General features: G+C 40.8%; 1 protein-coding gene across 2 annotated transcripts in view; it reads right to left on the bottom strand.

Annotated features, from left to right (window-relative positions):
- Positions 1–21,074, bottom strand: part of Ttc39c (tetratricopeptide repeat domain 39C) — an 80,828-nt gene that overhangs the window by 21,747 nt on the left and 38,007 nt on the right. For both annotated transcript variants that reach the window (XM_048363071.1, XM_048363072.1), the window contains exons 4-6: positions 20,135–20,249; positions 15,011–15,365; positions 12,894–13,062 (exon numbers count right to left, since the gene is read on the bottom strand). In XM_048363071.1, coding sequence (XP_048219028.1) covers positions 12,894–13,062; positions 15,011–15,365; positions 20,135–20,249 — 639 coding nt within the window. The remainder of the gene's footprint in view (positions 1–12,893; positions 13,063–15,010; positions 15,366–20,134; positions 20,250–21,074) is intronic.

Here is a 21,074-nt window from a genome sequence, read left to right as displayed (position 1 = left end):
CAGAAAAGTGGCAAGAACAGAGGCTAAGACACAAAGAGCAAAACCAGAAGTTCACTAGGAGACATAGTATTATTTGGGAGATTTGTGGTTGTAGGTTCAGACAGGGGAGGGAACACAATGTGTTGACAATTCACCTATAATCCCAGCTACATGGGAGGTGGAGACTAGAAAGTCCGTGGCTCTGAGCCTCTCAGGCAAAAAGTTAGTGAGATCCCATCTTGACCAATAGCTGTGTGTGGTGAGTGTGCCTAGCATCCTAGTTACTCAGGACACAAAGTGGGCGGTGGCGGTGGGCTATGCCAGCAAGGATAAAAATGCGATGCCCTACTGGAAAAATAGAGCAAAAAACATTTTTTAAAGGCCTGGAGGTGTGGCTCAAGGGATAGAGTGCTTGTCATGCAAGGGTAAGGCCCTGAGTTCAATATTCTAGTAGCAAAGGAAAAACAAAAGAGAAGCAAAGGTGACTATCAATGTGAGCATGAAACATGAAAGAGACCCAGCAGATACTGATGGTGTCACTGACTTTGAGATCTTTGTTCTAGGAAACACAGCAGCGCATTTCAGTGCACATCAAAGCAGACTGTGCCTACAGCTTGTTGCTGCTGACTACACACACAAATGCAGATTAGTGAATTACACACATTCATGTCACAGGGAAAATCTGGGAGTCACCACTTGCTTTTCCTAGTCTGTGCAAATTTCTGATATAAGGACTTTCTGAGTCTGTTACATTGCCTGTTAGAAGATGCAGAGTTCCTATTGACGATTCTAGTAATACTCTGCTATGTAGCCGCAGGTAAGCAGTTATTTCTGTAAGTAGTTTCTCTGTCTTGTTCTAATTTGAGTAGCAACTACTTCAATTTGACACTGCCATTGAAAGTTCACATCCTGATAGGGAGCATGGGATGGGAAGGAAACAGCTTGGGAACAGCCTGCTTCTTCACCTGGCTGGTCTTCTCTCCTTGGCATGGTGAAAACGACAGTGTGTGCTGCTCTTAGCAGTCATCCCTACACACAATGGCCATTCCTTTGAATGGGCTGGTAACGCTTAACTTTTCATGCATTCATACTGATAATTCAACTTGTGGTGGACTTCTCTGGTTTTTGTGGTGCCCCCACCCCAATCTTCCCCTTTCTGGGAGGGGCATGTGCAGACATGGACTATGGCAGTTATGTTCTCCACATCTCTGGGTGGATGAGCAGCAATCCATGTTGTTAACTGGTTATACCAGTTATACCAGTTATACAAACCAGTTATACAAACGAGACATGAGCTGAGGCAGCGGTTACAAGACTCCTTCTGGATCTCCAGAGTTATGGTTGGAACATGGGTTGTCCCAAGACCCAGAACACAGACATAGGTTCTGTTTCTGTGCCCTTCATGGTTTTAAAGTCTTAGGTTTCATGGTTGAAAGCTAGCTTCTACTTTGAATGGCAAACAGTGGCCTCTTTCCACAGAAGAGGGTGCAAGCTCACAAGCTCAACACAGCTAGAAAGAAGAAGACCTCCTTCCTCTTTTTCTCTTTTTAGTGCTAGGAATCAAACCTAGGGCCTTGATACTGGCAGACAAATGGTCTCCCTTTGAGCTATACCTATAGCCCAAGAGTCAGTGTTAAGGTAAGCCTAATCAATGCTGACCCACTGCACCAGAATGCCTTTTAACATAACACAGGAATTTGTATAGGAAAACAAATAGGAAATTTAAAAGAAATGTACTCATGCTAAAGATGTAAAAAAAAATTGAAAACAACATTGAAGAGGCTAATAAAAAGAATGAGCTCAGAAAAACTAAAGTCCAGAGAAATAGTGAATATGGTAGTCTATGAACAAGCCCACATTACTCAAAAGGAGACTGCAATTCAAAGGGAACAGACAAACTTGGGATGGAGACAGAGATAATCGAATATGCACAGAGCATCACAGGAGAGAAACAAACAGAAGCCATAATCAACCTGTCAGGAGTTTTTTTGTTTTTTTTGTTTTTTTTTTTACAGTAAAGGTAAGTGTGCATGTGTGTGCACATACATGGGTACTCTTAAAAAGAACCAGAAATTCCTTGGTAACAGATTGAGATATAATTTACAGACTAGAAAATATATCCTTTTCAATTACTCAATTTAGCAGTCTTGCATGTATTTATAAAGCTATACCATTGGAAGGCTAGAAAAATAAAAATTGATCTACCATTTCCTAAAGCATGTTCTATTAGTTTCACAGACTGTGGAATAAGACTTTCCTTAGACTGATAAATAGGTTGAACATGGTATGCCTACACAATGTTAGCTTCCCTCAACATGCCCACTAAGCAGATACGGAGCCTCTCTCCATCAAATCAGGGGTCCAGGGAAGATAATTCAGAAAAAGCTGCTTCACCGCAATCTCCAATGACTCAGGTCCAGAGAAGACATTATTGAAGAAGCCTGACAGTTGTGATTTAAGTCTCACAGGTCTAATTTTTTTACATGAAAGCAACCATTTGGAGGTATATAATTAAAAAAATTTGCAACAAAGCTAAAACCAGATTTACAGAGTTCTATTCCAATATTCTTGCTACAATACACATTAAAAATAAAAACTCTGAAGCCATATGTCAGCAAGTTCTCACAACAAACAAGGTTTCTACAAAAAAAAATCAGAAAGGTGGGGAATGGTGGTTTTGTATCTGTAATCCCAACTACTACTTGGGAGGTAGGTGAATAGGTGAATGTAGGAGGATGGTGGCCCACGGCAAGCCCCAGGAAGAAGTGTAAGACACCATCTGAAAAAAGAAAAAAACAGATGACAAGCAAAAAAGACTGGGGCATGGTTCAAGTGTCTAGCAAACATAAGGACCTAGTTCAAAATACCTAAAAGTCACCACTACCTCTAATCTCAAAAATGAGAGAGGAAAAAAAATCCAGAGTAATGAGGACTTATCATAGTAACAAAAGTGAAATGCACAGAATTCAGGAATGATGTGCTTGGCATGAAAAATCCAAAATCCTAAGGGAAAAAAGAAAGGAGGATACAATGAAAATGGTCATATTTCACAGAAACACTAGCAACAGAGGAGATGAGTGGGAAGAAAACAATTTCATCAAACCAAATCAGGTATCACATGCCTCTAATTCTAGCTAGTCAGGAGGCTGAGCTGGGAGGATTGCAGTTCTTAAGCTATCATGGAAAGGAAAGTCCATGAGTCTATGTCCAATTAACCAGTAAAAAGTAGAGCTGTGGCTCAAGTGGAAGAGCACTAGCCTTGAGCCAAACAGCTCAGGGAGAGAGCCCAGGCCCTAAGTTCAAGCCTCAGTACCAGAAAAGAAAACAACCCAAACTAGATGCCACTCCTCCAGAACAAGAACAAAACACAACTGTGTGATGTGTGAGACCAACATCCATAACAGAAAAGCAGATGGAACAGTAAGACAATCTGATGTAGGAGAATGTGTAGCCCAAAATGTGAGTGCAGAATGGCAGGAACAATTCATGTGCATCACACCCACAGTCAAACATGAAGAAAGCTCAAGCCCTAAGAGAAAGGAAATACATTGATCAGACTGAGGACCCGAACAGTCTAATAGTTCAGTTGTTCCATGTCACCCTATTTCACTTGAGCTCCCCAGCCAATGGGCCATACCCAGTGAGCTCACTCAGTGGGCTCAGGGCTCCTGGCATGGGTAACTTTTCTTTCATCTCCCAAGAACTCATGAAAATACCCTCACTCCTAGGTGGCCTTGTCTAGCTTTGGGAGTTGAACCACTGGGCTAAAGATGACATTATTACATTCTGATAGCCCTATTTCTATGCTTTTGCAAAGCCCAGTAACAGCTACATATGCTTCAGTCTGTCCAGCTGCTGTCCACTCTCCCCCAGTGCCCATGTGCTGGGTCATGGTCATCGGCAACTCTTAATATCAACCAACTGGTATTAACTGCCCACCATCATTACAAGCAACAACTGAGCACTGGCTCTGAGCAACACAAGCTGGACATGGGGATTTGCAAGGAGTAATAAGTGCTGGATCAATTAGTTTAAGAGAATCATTTAAGAGTACCAGAGTGTTTTCCAAGAATCTACACCACTTTATCTTCTCACCAGCATGAATGAGGGTTGCAATTTCTCTGCATTTTGGCCTGTACTTGTTATTGGCTATATTGCTATTGTTACAGCCAGACTCGTGATTGTGGAGCAATATCTCACATGCTTTTTTGTTCGGTTCCTAGGGCTTGAACTTGGGGCCTGAGTGCTGTCTCTGAGCAATTTTGCTCAAGATTCAGGCCCTACCACATGAGCTATAGCTCTACTTATAGCTTTTTGGTGGTTAATGGAGTTAATAGACTTTCTTGCCCCAGCTGGCTTCTAACCTCAGTCTTCAGATCTCAGCCACCTGAATAGCTAGGATGACAAGCTGGAGCCAAGAGGGCCAGCTTTTCACATGGTTTGAAGATGCATTTAAAAAAACGATTTATGATGATGAGTATCATGGGCCTATTGGCCATTAGTGTATTTTCTCTGGAGAAATATATACTCAGATCTTTTGTTCACTTTGAAATGGCACTGTCTTTTTATTAGTATATTGTTACAGTTGTTTACATAGTCTGTCTACAAGTCCTTTATCAGCTATAACACTAGCAAATAACCTCACCTACTCTGAGTTGTCTTTTTAGTCTTTAAATGGTATTACTTAAAGCTAGTGCTCCATTTTGATGCATGTAAGAGTCGTGTAGGATACTACTGCCTAATCCAAGAGTTCTATAGTGTTAGATTCTACATATAGTTAGAGCTGTGCTCTATGAGTTTTCTGTATAAGACATGAAACAAAGGATCCAACTACGTTAGTTTTCATGTAGATATTTAGCCATTTCAGTACTATTTGTCTATCTGTCGAGAAGATTTTTTTTTTAATCACTGATTTGTCTTGGTGCCCTTGCTCAAAGTCATCCAGCCGCAAGTATAAGGTTTCTTTCTTGGCTCTCATTGATCTATGCTTATTCTTGTGCCAGTACCACACTATCTTGATTATTCTGCAGTAAGTTTTAAGACTAGAGGCATGAGTCTTCCAACTTTGCTTTTTCAATACTATTTTTAAACTATTCTGGGTCTCTTGAAATGGCTAGATTCTGCAAAGTAAACTGTGTTTTTGTTTTGTTTTGTTTTTTGGCAGTCCTTGGGATCAAACACAGGGCCTCATGCATGCTAGGTAAGTGCTCTACCACTGAGCTACATCTCCATCTTCCAAGCTGCAATTTTCTGTGTGTGTGTTTGTGTGTGTGTATGTGTGTGTGTGTGTGCGCGCACACAGGCGCACGCGCCTGTACTAGGGCTTATACTCAATGCCTTAAACTTTTCACTCAAAGCTGATGCTCTACCACTTGAGCCACTCTTCCACTTATGGCTTTCTTGGTGGCTAACTGCAGATCAGAGTCTCTCAGTTATGTCTGCCCAGGCTGGCTTTTAAGCATGATTGCAGCCTCAGGTCTCAGCTTCCTGAGTTACTGGGATTATAGGCTTGAGCCACCAGCATCTGGCATTGAAACTTGACAGGGGTATGTAACTCAGTGAGGGAAGTATTACCATCTTAATATCAAGTCTTTTGATATATGAACTTGAGTGTTTTAGTAGTATTTTAGAAACTATCTTTAGACTGTTTTAATCCATGTTATTATCTGCACAAAAATAAGGAGAAATAAAAATGATTAGGAAAAACATTGACGCCAATGTTATGTACAAAACACTGAATTGTAATACTCTGGCCTACTATTTTTTAGTATAGTCACTTAACATTTAAGAAGCACTACAGGGTTATTCATACTCTTTTGATTTTATTATATGGGGGTTATAAGCCCAGCTATATCATTATGAAAGATATTACAGATCTCACTGCTACCACAGTGCCTATATACCTGTTATTGATAGAAAAGAACTATTTAAATGCATGTGAACATTCAATTTGAAAACAAAACGCATACACACATAGAAGAAAGGTCTCAAAATAATTTGAAGTAAAACAAAGCTTAGGATGTAATAACTGTGTTATTTTTATGAGGCTGCTTAAAAATATACTGTCACGCATGTGTATTTAAGTGAGAGGGTCTGCTTGTCACCTGTAATAGTGGGTAATGAATGGAAGTGGGTAATATCCACTTCCACACACTAGTGCATAACACACTGCTGAGCTGCAAAATGGCTTCAGCAATGCTGCCCCCAAGGGCATCTGGCAATGGATTATACACTTGACCTTCACCCTTAAGACCACAGCTGATGGAGGGAAAAGAAAGCTCATCCGCTTAGGGATGTGGGAAGCTTGGGGATGGAAATCAATATCAGCCTTTCACTTGCTTTTCAACCCCACAGCCTGAAAGATGGGCTGGGAGGAGAACAGGGCATTTTCCTCATCAATTTGGGTTGCTATTACCCTCTCATTCCAGTGAACAGTCATTAAACCACACAAAGCAGGATTTATCTCACTAGAAAATGGAGACAAATACACCCTCCATCTTCCCCTACAGCAGATGAAATCAATCTCTCATTCTCTGTACTTCTAAGAATAAATGGTAACCCTCCCTATTTGGGGGGGGTTGCTTAAAGTAATTAAGAAAACTGTGTAGGCTGAAGGAAGAGATGACTACAATTAACAGAACCTCAGAGAGTGATTTCTCTTTCTGCACTGCCTCTTTCCTGATCCTATAAATAACAACATTACGTCATACTGACAAGGCAGGTCAGAGTTGCTCGGCCACCAGACAGCACTGACAATGGCAGCATGTCCAGAGCTGGGGCCAGCCCTTCTGTGTGTGGTCCTGCACTGGGCCCTGCTAGCTAAGACCCTTAGAAGCCTGCTCCCCTTTCTCCATCTGAAAAATCAATATCCTCAGGGAGCAACACCCATTTTTCTGTCCCTCCAGAACCATGAGCGAGCAGGCTAAAGGGCAACACAGACATCTCACACATTTTGGGAGGAACTGATGAAAAAGCATAGAGTGTTTTCTTTTTGCTGTGCTGAGGACTGAAGATAGGGCCTCAGTATTTGCTAGGAAACTGCTCTACCATTTGAGCTATACCCTCAGTCCTTTTTGAGTCTGCATTTTGTCTAAGATCTTGAGACTTTCGTTGGGGCTAGCCTTAAACTCAATCCTCCTGCCACTGCCTCCCAAATCTGAGGCATGCACCATCATGCCTGGACAAAATTATAATTTTACTTGAAATGATATTATTTTGGAGGGCCAGTCCTGGGACTTAGACTCAGGGCCTGAGCACTATCCCTGGCTTCTTTTTGTTCAAAGCCAGCACGCTACCGCTGGAACAACAGTGCCATTTCTGGTACTGAGGAATCAAACCCAGGGCTTCATGCATGGTAGGCAAGCACTATACTGCTAAGCCACATTCCCAAAATTATAATTTTATCTCAACAAGAATACAACATGAAAGCACTACAGCTAGTTTTAAAAGGACCTCTCTCAGCAAACCACAAAAAGAATAATGGGAGGATGCAGAGTTCTGTTAGGGCACTCTGGGCCTTCCATGCAGGGCTTCGTGGGGTCAGAAGACTCCCCTGGAAGGAAATGGTACACCAGGTGACATCAAGTAAAGGTCAGCCTTCTAAGGTGCCCATCTATAGGCCCTGTTCATGGGGTGGAGGTGGGGGGAAGGAGTGATCTCCCTCACCGTGTCCTGCTCAGGAGGAAAGGCCAGGCAGAGCACAGAACAACAGCAGGCCAACCAGAGAATGACACATCATTTAAGAAAAAGAGACATATGAGGCAGGTGCCAACAAGAGGACAATAATGGGGGTGAGGGTTCCAGATACAGGGCCACATCTATCATTTCAAATAGGGGGAGGCACCCATCTTTACTGATCCTTGAATTCTCCATTCCTAACAGCCTGAATGGCCTGTGTATTGGGGCTCAATGCTGTGAGCTGCAAGACTGCAGACAGGAAGAGTAGCATGTGTGTGCACGTGCACATGCACACACATATGTGCACACACGCACACATATACACATATTTCTCTGTGGCCACTAGGCCCTATGGCATAAGTAGCATGGGGCCTGTGAGCAGATGAGTCAAGGGCCTTGCCACAAGCAGCTGTGGGAAGGGCTCTTGGGAGTTCCCACCCAAGTCCACCCAGACACCAGAGCAGAGCTCTGTGTTGATGCACTCGTTTGACCTCATTTACATGTATTTTGACCTCATTTATATGTATTTAAGTCAGTTCCTTAGAATCACATCTCTGAAATAAAATGTAACTCTAAATAAATTAAGTTTCTTTAGCCAGCACCTTGGAATTTAAACACAAATGGTCACTGCTGGGCCCCTGGGGTTCTTACCTCTGGTTTTCCATCTGCAGGGTCAATCATATGCAGATTAAAATTTTTTTCAGTGCATTGTACAGACTTTTTTTTGGTCATATCTTAAATAGCCACAAACAAGAATCTCACTATTTACACAGCACTTAAACCAGGTAATATAAGTAATCTAGAGACTGAGATTTAAATTATATGTAAGAATGTGTGGGTATAGATCATATGCAAAGCCTACCCTATTTTATATAGAGGCCTTGAGCATCCACAGATTTTGGGGCCTGCAAAGGTTCCTGGAATTGGCCACCCACAGATACTGAAGGAACACTGTATCTGATTCAGAACCTCCTAAGAAGGATATCTTCTCATCCCAACTGTCAAGGCATTTTTTGAGCTGGGATCATAGCTCAAAGGATAGAGTGCTTGCCTGACAAGCATAAGGTCCTCAATACCTAGTACTGAGAAAAATTACACACACACACACACTCCTTTGGAATTGGCCTCAGGACAGGCTTAAGTACCCCACAAGAGACAAAGATGGCCCCTGATAACCAACTTCTCTTCTTCTTTTTTTTTTTTTTTTGGCCAGTCCTGGGCCTTGGACTCAGGGCCTGAGCACTGTCCCTGGCTTCTTCCCGCTCAAGGCTAGCACTCTGCCACTTGAGCCACAGCGCCGCTTCTGGCCGTTTTCTGTATATGTGGTGCTGGGGAATCGAACCTAGGGCCTCGTGTATCCGAGGCAGGCACTCTTGCCACTAGGCTATATCCCCAGCCCCCAACTTCTCTTCTTAAAGAAGTAACACTCACAGTAAGCAATGACAACACTCACAGTTCAACAGATCGGCTCCCAAGAGATGACTCTTGTTTAGCAAATATACATTTCTGGGCTAGGCTCAGACCTGTTTCCAAAACCAATCACAAGGTTTCAAAATGTCCTGGGCCCAAACTCAGAAAACAGTTTCAAAATAAGTGTTCTCAAAATCTTTGCATAATAGCAACCTCATTAAAGTACTTTCATTAAAAAATGTATATATGTATATATATGTACATTCTCATCCATTCAAATATTTGAGCATTCAAAGATAAACTAATACTAAAAATTAGTTATATTTGCTAGTCACATCCTATAAGGTATGAAACTGTATACACAGAACCAAATACATGCATATATACATATGTATATACATATATATGTTACAAAGTAGATTAAAACTGAAGAAAATAAAATATGAGCAAGTCAAAACTGATTACAGGAAAAAGAGAAATTATGATAGATGTGGCCCCCCTCAAAGGGCTCTTGCCTTCACTGAATAAATGCTCACGGACAAGAAAAAGGCTGTTCTGCAAGCAATTCAATGAGCCTGTACCTTCCATGAAGATTTGGGACATCTACAGATGTACCCCACTTTGGCAAGTATAGTACTTGGGGGAGTCATGAAATGTACAGTGTCTGGGCACTTTGAAGATAACAATTATCCTATTTCAAGAAAGCCTCAAGATTCTTCAATCCTCTGAGCCTTTACAAAGAACCAAACAAAATTACTCCTCATTAGCTGGATGACAATGGCTCACACCTGTAATCTGAGCTACTTAGGAGGATAAGATCTAAGGATATGGTTCAAAGCCAGCCAGAGGAAGACAAATACTGGAGGTTCTTATGTTCAGTTAACCCCCCAAAACCAGAAGTAGAGGTGTGGCTCAAGTGGAAGAGTGCTAACCTTGAGCACAAATACTCAGAGACAGTGCCTAAGCCCTGAGTTTAAGCTCCAGGAACAACAGCAAAACAAAAAACACTTAACAATCTGCTTGTATGAAGCAAAAATAAGAACAGCAATAGATCTTATGTCCTTTGTCTTCACACCAAATGCCAGGGGCCCCATCATGAAGGGTCTACCACCTGCCACCTGCACTCTAATCACAAAAACCCACTGTGCAGTGGGGACTAGCCATAAGCCATCTATAGGAGAATCTTTTGTAGTTATTGCTCCCTTATTTCTAGAACCATCCAATCACAAATGACCACTTGCCTTTAACATTGCTTTGTGCATTAAGTTTTCCCCAGTTTTTTTTTTCTGGGGGGAGGGGAGGTTTTAGTGAAGCTAGCATTTCCATTTTAAAAAGAAAAATTAACTTAGTGTCAAGCGTAACAAACTATAAATCTGACTTCATATTTCTGCTCAACAGTTTCAAAACACAATTTTAGAGTGCACATTCATTCATCAAAGAAGGCAGGGATAAGAATTCAAACACTGGTACTTGTGGCTTGTCTGCACACGAATATTAAATTTCAGATACTCATACTCCCCAGTTAGCCTATCACTACTGAGCACTGAACCTAATACAGGCTAAGTATTCCTTTCTAAAGTGTTTGGAGCCAGAATAATTTTGATTTTTTAAACCAGATTTGGGAATACTGACATATCTATAGTGAGATATCTTGGTTACAGAACCCAAATCTAATCATAAAATTCATCACCGTTTCATATATATGTGATCCAAAGGTAATTTATTTCTAGGTTGTGGGGCTTGGACTCAGGGCCTGGGTGCTGTCCCTGAGCTTTTTCACGTAAGGCTAGCACTTTGAGCCACAGCACCCCTTCCAGTTTTCAAGGCAAGCACTCTTGCCACTAGGCCATATCCCCAGCCCTCACTTCCAGTTTTCTGGTGGTTAATTGCAGATTAAAAGTCGCATAGACTTTTCTGCCTGGGCTGGCTTTGAGCTTAGATCCTCAGACCTCAGCCTCCTGAGTAGGATTATAGCACCTGGCTCATCCAAAGGTAATTCTAAACAACATTTTACAGCATCTTTGGTATGACTACAACCCATTCTATGAGGTCAGATATGGAATTTGATAGTTCTGGCATCATGGTGGTATTCAAAAAGTTTCACATTTTAGAATATCTCAGATACTTGATTAGGGTTATGGGCATCAGATGCATCATATGTTCAGAAATATCTGACATGCAATACTCACCCTTCAAGAAAGCTAGTTAAATCTAAGAAACAACTCATCCTGTACCAACTTTCATTTTAGTTTTATTTCCTACTGCACAAACCCAGGATAGGAGAAAAACTTTGGCAGTCCGAACATCTTTTCCTATAAGTAGGTCAAGACCCCAACTTTGAAAAAAAAGAACACTAACTGCCCTGACTGAATGAGAGGTGATCAGAGCTGTATTGTTGTTGTTGTTGTTGTTAGTCCTGGGGCTTGAACTCAGGGCCTGAGCACTGTCCCTGGCTTCTTTTGGCTCAAGGCTAGCACTCTGCCACTTGAGCCACAGCGCCGCTTCTGGCCGTTTTCTGTATATGTGGTGCTGGGGAATCGAACCTAGGGCCTCGTGTATCCGAGGCAGGCACTCTTGCCACTAGGCTATATCCCCAGCCCCCCACATCTGTATTTTTAAGAGTCACATATAAAAGGGAGAAATGAAACCAAATTCTCATGAGTCCAAGGACAAAGGAAACAGTTCAAGCTGAAACAAGCAAAATAATAACTTGAACATGAATCTAAGCAAGTCAGATCCTGATGAACTTTATGAACTGTGTTGTACTTATAAACTCACCAGTTTACACGCTAAAATAAATCTTCACTGTTACATATCTTAGAGAATTCAAGGTATACCTTGAATCTGTATACATACATTCAAGGTATACATGCCTGTAATCTTCATTGAGAAGGGGTCTCCCAAACTTTTCTGGCTAGGCTGGCCTTGAACTGCCATCCCAACAATCACAGCCTCGCAAGTAGGTAGAATTATAAGGCTGAGCCACCAGTGTCTGGCTGTTTTGGTTTGTTTTTCCTATACTCTGCAGGAAACCTTTTGTGTGTGTGTATCTGCGCTGGTCCTGGGACTTCAACTCAGGGCCAAGGTGCTATCCCTGGGATTCTTTTGCTCAAGTCTATCTCTCTACCACTTGAGTTGCAGCTCTACTGGTGCCTTTTTTTTTTTTTTTTGTAGCTTAGTGGAGATTAGAGTTTCACAGGCTTTCCTACCTGGGCTGGCTTCTGACTGTGATCCTCAGATCTCAGCCTACTAAGCAGCTAGAATTATAGGTGAGAGCCACTGGCAACTGGCAGAAGACCATTTTATATCTAATCAAATGGGATTGTATGTGTCAATTTCTTACACAGCATCTATCCCAATTAAGTACATGCAAATGTGGATAGAAAAAAGATACTATTATTTTGAAGCTAATGCTGTCCTGACATTTATAACAACTTTTGTATGAATCAGCTGCTAGCTCAGATCAAAATTTAGTGATGGATTATTAGCAACTGTGAGAAGGGTAAGCTGTATTTTTGTTCTTCATCTAAGAGCTTTAGTAATGCTCCCATGCCTTAAGTACGCCAATCATTCTCCTTCTGAATGAGGACTCTCACCCAGTTTCGCCCACGTTCCTGAACAGAAGGTAACTGACTAATATCCTGGCTTCCTGGAAGAGTCTTTCTCAGTAATGATGCAATGACAGGCACAAGAACAGAGTGTTGAGCATGGAGCAAAACATTCTGGCTCATCGACACTAGCCCCCAAGCAGCCATCAGAGATTCGATCACCACAGGCTTTACTCGGGGGATTGGGGGAAGGGTGTGGTATAAAGGAAGGTGCCTTACCTCTAGTCGCTGGATCCGTCCCTTGAAAAACATAAAGAGGGAAGAATTTGGATAAGCAGCCTCTTTCTTGAGAAGAATTTCCTTAGCTTCATCAAGCCCTGCTTTGTTATCACTGCCATCCAAGGCAAAAAACGGGCGGACAACGGTATGATACCAGAGTAGAGCTAACCTGCAGGAAGAGAGAGACATGGAGCCAGTGAGTTCCAGGGGTTGTCCTTCTATGTGCCATTCCACTCCATACCCTTTCCAGAAACTGTATTATGAAGGCTTCAAAGAAGTCAAGTCAGAGCATGTTTCCCTGCTTTAATTTTGTCAATGCTGAAAACTGCTACTTGAGCACAAGGAATAAATCAACATACTCCTTTCCATCAGAGAAGAGGCTAGAGCAATGGAAGCATTTAGCTTTCTGAAGCTTCTAGATGGACTGCTGGGAACATGTCTGATCTCACAAATTAGGAACAGTATCCAGGCATTGCAATTTTATCAGCCCCTCATAATAAAAGCTTTCACTTTTCATGAAACAAAAAGCCAAATTTAAAATATGAAATTCACAGCCATAAATTATATTAAAATAAGTTAAAATAAATGAACAGAACATAGTAGGGGCATCCTCTCTAGCCTTGGAAGATGCTCAACTTCAAAAAACAGCCAGGGATAGTGGCTCACACCTGTAATCCTAGCCACTCAGGAGGCTGAGATCTGAGGATCGTAGTTCAAAGCCAGCCTGGGCAGAAAAATACCCCCATGCTACTCTTATTTTCAACTAACCACATAAACTGGAAGTGGAGCTATGGCTCAAAGTGGTAGGGCACTAGGCTTGAGCAAAAGAGCTTAGGGACAGCACCCAAGCCCTGAGTTCAAGCCCATAACTGATACAAAAAACCAAAAACCAGGAAGGCGTAACTCAAGTGGTAGATAACCAGCCTTGAGTGAAAAAGCCAAGTGAGAGCTCTGAGTTCAAGCCCCAGTACTGGTCCAGAAACAAACTAAATAAATATGTTACTTAAAATTTCTTTACTTGAAACTCACTGAAGAAAAATGTCAAGATTAACTTAGGTGAACAGAGCAAAGTCACTGAGATCTGCTTTAATGAACAGATAAAACTACTTAGACAGTCAATAGTTTTGTGTAAATGTTTATGTCTAGCATAAATTTGATTCTTTTATGGAGATTGTACTAATTTACATATCAATTCCCATTCATTCCTTTATTAGAGGCAAACACAAAATAATATTAAGGTACAAACAGAAAACGATCAGAAATTACAAACCTATTAATGAAAAATAAAGGATCACTGTTGGTATTAGCTTAATGAGTTGAGGCACAAATATTTTCCAAATGAAAGTTAATGATGTTTACTGATTAAGAATCAATATCTAAACTCCTCAATACTAACAGGCATAGAAGTATATGTCACAAAGACCTATGTAATAGCAAACTTTTTTCAGAACACTTTACAAGTGGTGTGAGACAAAGACAACCTGCTGTCTGATAAAACAAATCACAAATGGTAGATCCTTTTCAGAGGGAATTATTTAAAAATCACATCACTGAACTGATGTGCAATAGGCGAGTCCCTGTTCTGAAGAATTACACCAGCTTCACTACACTGGTCTAGTTAGGTAACTATTGTTTAATTTTACATTGAGAATGGTATCATGACTCTAGGCAGTGTACTATCAGGAGACAGCCAAGCCACATGCGATCAAGGAAAATTATCCAACATGGGGATTATATATATGAATAAAAACCAGAACCACCAAGAAGGTTTAGCAAATGTCTGTAAGTCTAAGAATCAAGATCAAGCATCTTGTTGACTGTGATCAAAGTCACAAAAACTGCTTATAAAACCACTAAAAGGTGAATGATGAGGTCATCTTACCTGTTTAACATACGGGACTCATAAATCTTAACAACACACAGTGCCTTGTTCTCTGATTAGAGTCAGCTTATATCTCCCTCCTCTACCACAGAACATAGTCCTTGGTGTTCCATTAAAGGCACAGCATTGCGCCAGCTAACCAAGCATTTTCCCGAAGCTTCTTTAAAGTCTGATTGCCGTTTACTTACTTTCAACACTATATTATCTACCAAAGCATTGCAATATAGCTACTCACGTAGCTAAAGGGGCCTTCATGTCCTTACTTTCGCTCGCATACGTCAGTGAAGAAAGCCCCTGTAGGCGGTCTCCAGGAAACCCCAGCAGGTTGATGATTTTGAGCAGGTTTGGGGGTACCATGGATATGCAAAGGTGAAAAAGGCCATATCCAAAGCTAACAGCACCTTTCAGTCTGTTTAGGGACTCCTCAGTCACCCCTTCAGCCGCAATGTGATTATCATTTGCAGCGTCAGAAGTCAAGGGCTCTTCAGTTAACGTCTTCTGATACAGTTCCTGAAGGGTGTTGATGTCCACATAGCACTTATTGTAAATCTTCCAGGCCTTCCTAAGAATCCACCCACCTTTTATGTATGCTAGGAAGAGAAGGGAGAGAAGCAGTCAAGAGCAGGATTTCAATGTAAGTCTTTGCATTTGAGTAAGAGAAAATATTAGAAAACCTGAAAAGCAGAGGAAAAAAAATCAAAACATCAACATTATTTGCTATCATTGCATCTTTCTTTCTTCATAGTGCTTAATTTTCTTGTTTGTTGCTGATGTCCCTCCTCTATATTGATGACCACATTGACAAGAAGCATGTGGGCTTTTGCTAATTGGTCATTGTAGCAAGTGTCTCTCTCCTGCAGTAGCTAAGGCCTGGCATATAATGTAGTGAGGAATGAAAGAAGAGATGCATAACTTAGGGCCAAATGTTTCAGGTCTTCTGAAAATTCCTTCACCCCCACTTAAAAAAAATAACTTGCATTTGTCTATTCTGTATTTTCAGTCCTCCAGAGAAAATTCTCCACTGCTAAGTTTACTCCTAACCACCAAGTAAGGCAACTTGCCAAAAAATAATACAAGCAAATAAAGATTTCACTTTGACTTGGTAAACAATGGCCAGTTTATTATCAAAACAGTCCTTCATGCTAAGTGCAAATATACAAAGAAACTTGGGTGACTTACCCACACCTGACTGGGATGGCCCTGTTTGGTCTGCTCATTTACTGCCCTCAGCTAGAGGCAGCCAGGGTGAGGAGAGGACAAGGAATCCATGGATGGACACAGTAGCCTACCTTTGTGAATTACATGGGAGGCTGAGACTGGGAAGACAGACATTCCAGGGCATCCTGGAAAGAAAACTCTACAAGACTCCATCTCCAGAAAGGGAAGCAAAACACAATGGCACATGCCTGTGACTCCAGCAACTAGCCTAGAGTAGGCGGACTGAAGCTTAGACATGTAGGAAGCAACACTTTATCTCAAAAATAACCAGAGCAGGAGGTGCAAGGCAATATGTTTTACTCCAGCACTGCCAAAAGTTATTGAAACACATAAATCAAATTATTAATAAGGCATGATCTAGTCCAATAACTTGTCCCAAAAATTTCCAGAATATTTAATGATTTACAATTGGAATCGTTTTAGAAGTAACAGTCTTATGACAACACAACTGGGGCTTGAACTCAGGGCCTGCGAACTTTTACTGTGCTTTTCTGATCAAGGCTAGTGTTCTACCACTGGACACACAGCATCACTTCTGTTTTCTTGGGTCGTTAACTGGAGATGAGAGTCTCACATTTCCTATATAGGCTGGCTTCAAACTGTGATCCTCAGATATCAGTTTCCTGAGTACCTAAGATTACAGTTGTGAGCCACTAGGGCCTGACTCATTAAAAACAAAACAAAAAAACAAAAAAAACTTTGATGTACTTCAACATTTCCTTACATTTGCTTCATCTTCTTCTTAAAAAAAAAATAAAATTAGCCAGGTACCAGTTGGTCATACCTGTAATCCTAGCTACCCAAAAAGCTGAAATTTGAGGACTGAGGTTCAAAATTAATTAATCTGGGCAGGGAAGTCTGTGAGACTCATTTATCTTCAATTAACCACCACAAAGCCAGAAGTAGAGTTGTGGCCCAAAGGTTGAACCAAAGGACAGCACCCATACTCTGAGTTCAAGTCCTAGTACCAGCACAAAATATAAAATAAAATAAAATAATAAAATGAAACGAAAATAGGGAAGGCATCTCCCAATATTGTGCAGATTGGCTTTGAACTTCTGTGTTCAAGGGATCCTTCTGCCTCAGCCTTCCAAGTCACTGAGATTCAGGCATGTCCCATTACAACAGGCTAGACTTCTCAAGGTTTTCTTAGCAGCTAAAATTAGAGTCTTTGAGCACCAGGAAAAGATTGCATAAAAAATGACAGAATACCCAGAGCTCCCGCTTGACCAAAGAACTCTGTGTCTTCTGTGATTAGCTCAGCTTGCCTAGCTTCTCCAAAGCTTACACAGGGCCAGTGTGAGCTCCAATCAGGGATTTCACACCATTGCATTATAGGGAATTCACACCATGAGGAACTCTTAGTCAGGTAAGGAGATGGTAATTTAAAAAACATTAAAGGAAGGAAATGAATTGGAGAAAATGGTATAAGTACATCACAGGACATATTTTAGAAGAACAGGGGCCAAAAATCATGTTAAGTGAAGTTAGTCCCACAGAGTCAAAGATGACATTTTTTTCCCTCACATGGAAGCTAGAATTAGTTTATAAGTAAATATTTTGGGTTGTATGCAAGTATATACAAATGTATTAACTAAAATACAGTAGATTCAGGGGAAAACTCAATGTAATTCCTTAGAAAGGCAAAGTCAAAGTCCAACAAAAAAATATCAGGAAATGGGTACCTGAAAAAAGTGGGATGGTGGGGCTGAGAATATGGCCTAGTGGCAAGAGTGCTTGCCTAGCTTACATGAAGCCTGGGTTTGATTCCTCAGCACCACATACACAGAAAAAGCCAGAAGTGGTGCTGTGGCTCAAGTGACAGAGTGCTAGCCTTGAGCAAAAAGAAGCCAGGGACAGTGCTCAGGCCCTGAGTTTAAGGCCCAGGACTGGCAAAAAAAAAAAAAAATGGGATGGGGTCAAGGGGAGAGGGGTAGACAAATGAAGAAAAGAAGGCAGTCCAAGTTCAATATATATCCTATAAAATTAAGAAAGGAAGGAAGAAGTGAGTTCGGAGGGGCAGGTGAGAATATTGAAAGGAGTGACATTGATCAAGATGCATTGTATTCAGGAACAGTTTTGTTGACTGGAGACTCCTGTGTATTACTAAAGATATAAAAATATTTTTAAAAGAAATAGATCTATCACTATTGTCAATAGATTCTCCAGGAACAGCATCAAAATAAAATGTATATACTAACTGATGTCACTGTTACTGATTTTAGTACCCTGAATATTGGGAAGGGAAGGGAAGGGGAACATCAAAATGAAGAGACAAAGGGTAAAAGGCAAACCAATGCAACAGTGATACTTACAAAACTATATGCTGTAAACCAACTGTACAAATCATGGTGGGGGGGGGAGAAAAATAGGGAGGGTGAAGGTGGGAGAAAAATGAGAGAGGAGGTAACAAGTTTGATAAGAAATGTATTCACGTATGAATCTGTAACCCCTCTGTACCACACTTTGACAATAAAGAAAAAAGTTTAATTTTTTAAAAAAAGAAAGAAATGTACTCACTGCCTTATGTATGAAACTGTAACCCCATCTGTACATCACTTTGACAATAAATAATATTTTTAATGTTTATACTAAGCCAAAAAAATGGGGGGTGCAACTATGGTGGTGCACATCTACAATTCCAGCTACTGGAAGGTAGAGATGAGAAAGATTCCTAGAGCACAAAATTAGTGAAACCCCCATTTTAACAAATAAGCAAAGAAGAGTTGGATCACATATACAATCCCAGCTATATGAGAGGCATAGGTAAGAGGATGAAGATCAGCCTTAGGCAAAGTGGGAGAGCCTATCTGAAAAATAAATGAAAGCAAAAGGACTGGAGGCATACACGGTTCAAGTCGTAGAATATTTGCCTAGCAAGCATAGGAGACCTTGTGTTCAAACTCCAGTACCACCAAAAAAAAGTAAAAATAAGTAAGAAGGTCAAAATAAAGTTAAATTCTACGTTTGACTTGATCCGGATAAAAACAAAGCATTCTCAAGTATGAGTCAGAGGGAGAAGGATATAAGAGGGAGACAGAAGAAAAAGCACCTGTGGCTTACCCCTGTAATCATAGCTCCTCAGGAGGCTGAGAAATAGGATTGTGCTTGAGCATGAAAATCTGTGAGACTCTTATCTCCAATTAACAGCCAAAAAGACAGAAATGGGGCTCTGTCTCAAGTGTTAGAACACCAGCCTTGAATGAAAAGACTCAGGGACAAGCCCTGAGTTCAAGCCCTAGAATGACCACACAGAAAGAAAGAAAAAAGGAGAGAGAGAGAGAGAGAGAGAGAGAGAGAGAGAGAGAGAAGGATGGAGGGAGGGAGGGAGCAAGGAAGGGAGGGAGGGAGGAAAGGAGGTAGAAAGAGGGGAGCAAAGGGTCCTGGCTTCTGGCCTGTGAAAAAAGAACTAGTTCTTATTCGGCAAAAATATAATCTTCTTCACTTAATAGTTGGAGAAAATGCTTTGCTGAATTCAAATTGAGTGATTTCCACTCTGAATTTTCATTTTTTTTCCAAGTAAATTCTGTCTAGTGAAGTGGTGGGCTGAGAAACAGCCACATGGGGACACAATTGGGTAGAGTCTACTCTTACTCACTGCAGCTCAGCTGAGAGTCATTTCACTCAAGCAATGAAAGCTATGAGAGCCTGGAAAACAGCTTGGATGAACCATGAAATCAGTTGACATTCCTCTCTCTAAAGGTTGTTCCAGTACCAGTCATACAAGCCCATTAGGAAATACTTAATGATCTTTAAAGATTCCCTAATATATTTTGGAAACAGTTACTGAAGGGGCTCGGCATTTCAGTAACAATTTCCTGAAAAGCTTAAACTTGAGCCACTCAGATTTTACTTTGAAGATGGATGTCTAAGCTTGATTCTCATGAAGAATAAGTATTATACATCTACCTATATATAAAAAGCACTAGTAATTTTCTATATTAAGACAGAATTATCATCATGAAACAAGAGGATTAACTACTTTGCTAAATACACTAAGCTCTTGAATTTTCAACTTCCCAAGTTATAATTTAGTATCATGCCCCAATACATGAGAACTTTTTTGAAAATGGGGGAAAAAGTATATTACTGATGTGTCCACTGACTGGCAAATATCATTAAAAATAAAACTCTGGCATACCTGACAATTCTTGTTTCACAAACGACAGCACAGCTAGGTAAACTTGACAGTCAGCTATGATTATCTGCCTCTGCAGTCGGTCAACCATAGAGGGGGCAGATTTCCGAGCATCAACCTGTGTAGTGGGAAGTAAATATTACACAACAATCCACACACCCTCCAAACAATCACTACTTCACGATGCAAAATGGTTTCCCAAAGGACATGAGAACTGTGGCAATCACTGAACACCAAGACCAAACTGGGTAACCATATTCTTTTCAGCTCTAGGTTGCCTGACAGTACAATGCTAAAAGACACTATCATTCAAAAATAATATTCTGATAAAACTGAATGTATAGGCAACATAAACTTTAGAGCGTTATAGATAACTTAGGTTCTTATTGATCCAGGGTGTATGTCATCAAAGATACAGTATATTCTTGCACAGCTCTATGGCTTCGGGCATGTTATGAACATGCTTTCATGTATGTGACTGCGAGGTGAGAGCTGGAAACTGATGACATGTACACTAAAGAGAAAATACTTTGGAATGAAAGTTTACCTTTGAATAAATCACAAGTCAGACTTGAAATTTAACTCATAACTCATAAGCAGAAAGTCATTATCATCATCTTAAAATGTTTGCCTTTGTCTTGAATAAAGAATGTTTTCAAGATGAACAAAAATATCACTTTGGCAGAGAGCACTCCATTTTTTAAATTGTCATTTTGGTTTGTTCTCTTGGCATACTGGGGTTTGAACTCATGGCCTCATACTTACTTTCAGGCACTCTACCACTAGAACCACTTGTTTTGTTTTTAAGATAGGGCCTTGCTATATAGCCTGGACCTTAAGCTCTCAATCCTGTCCATGCCTAGTAAGTGCTGGAATTACAGGGGTGCTCCATCAAAACTGGCCACTGCATTCTTATTACAAAGTAAACTTCTCCATGGGGGGG

Source organism: Perognathus longimembris, chromosome 15 (genome assembly GCF_023159225.1).
Source record: "Perognathus longimembris pacificus isolate PPM17 chromosome 15, ASM2315922v1, whole genome shotgun sequence".
In the NCBI taxonomy this organism is placed as follows: Eukaryota; Metazoa; Chordata; class Mammalia; order Rodentia; family Heteromyidae; genus Perognathus; species Perognathus longimembris.
Note: the sequence above shows the minus strand (reverse complement) of the source record. Positions and strands in the feature narration are given on the sequence as shown.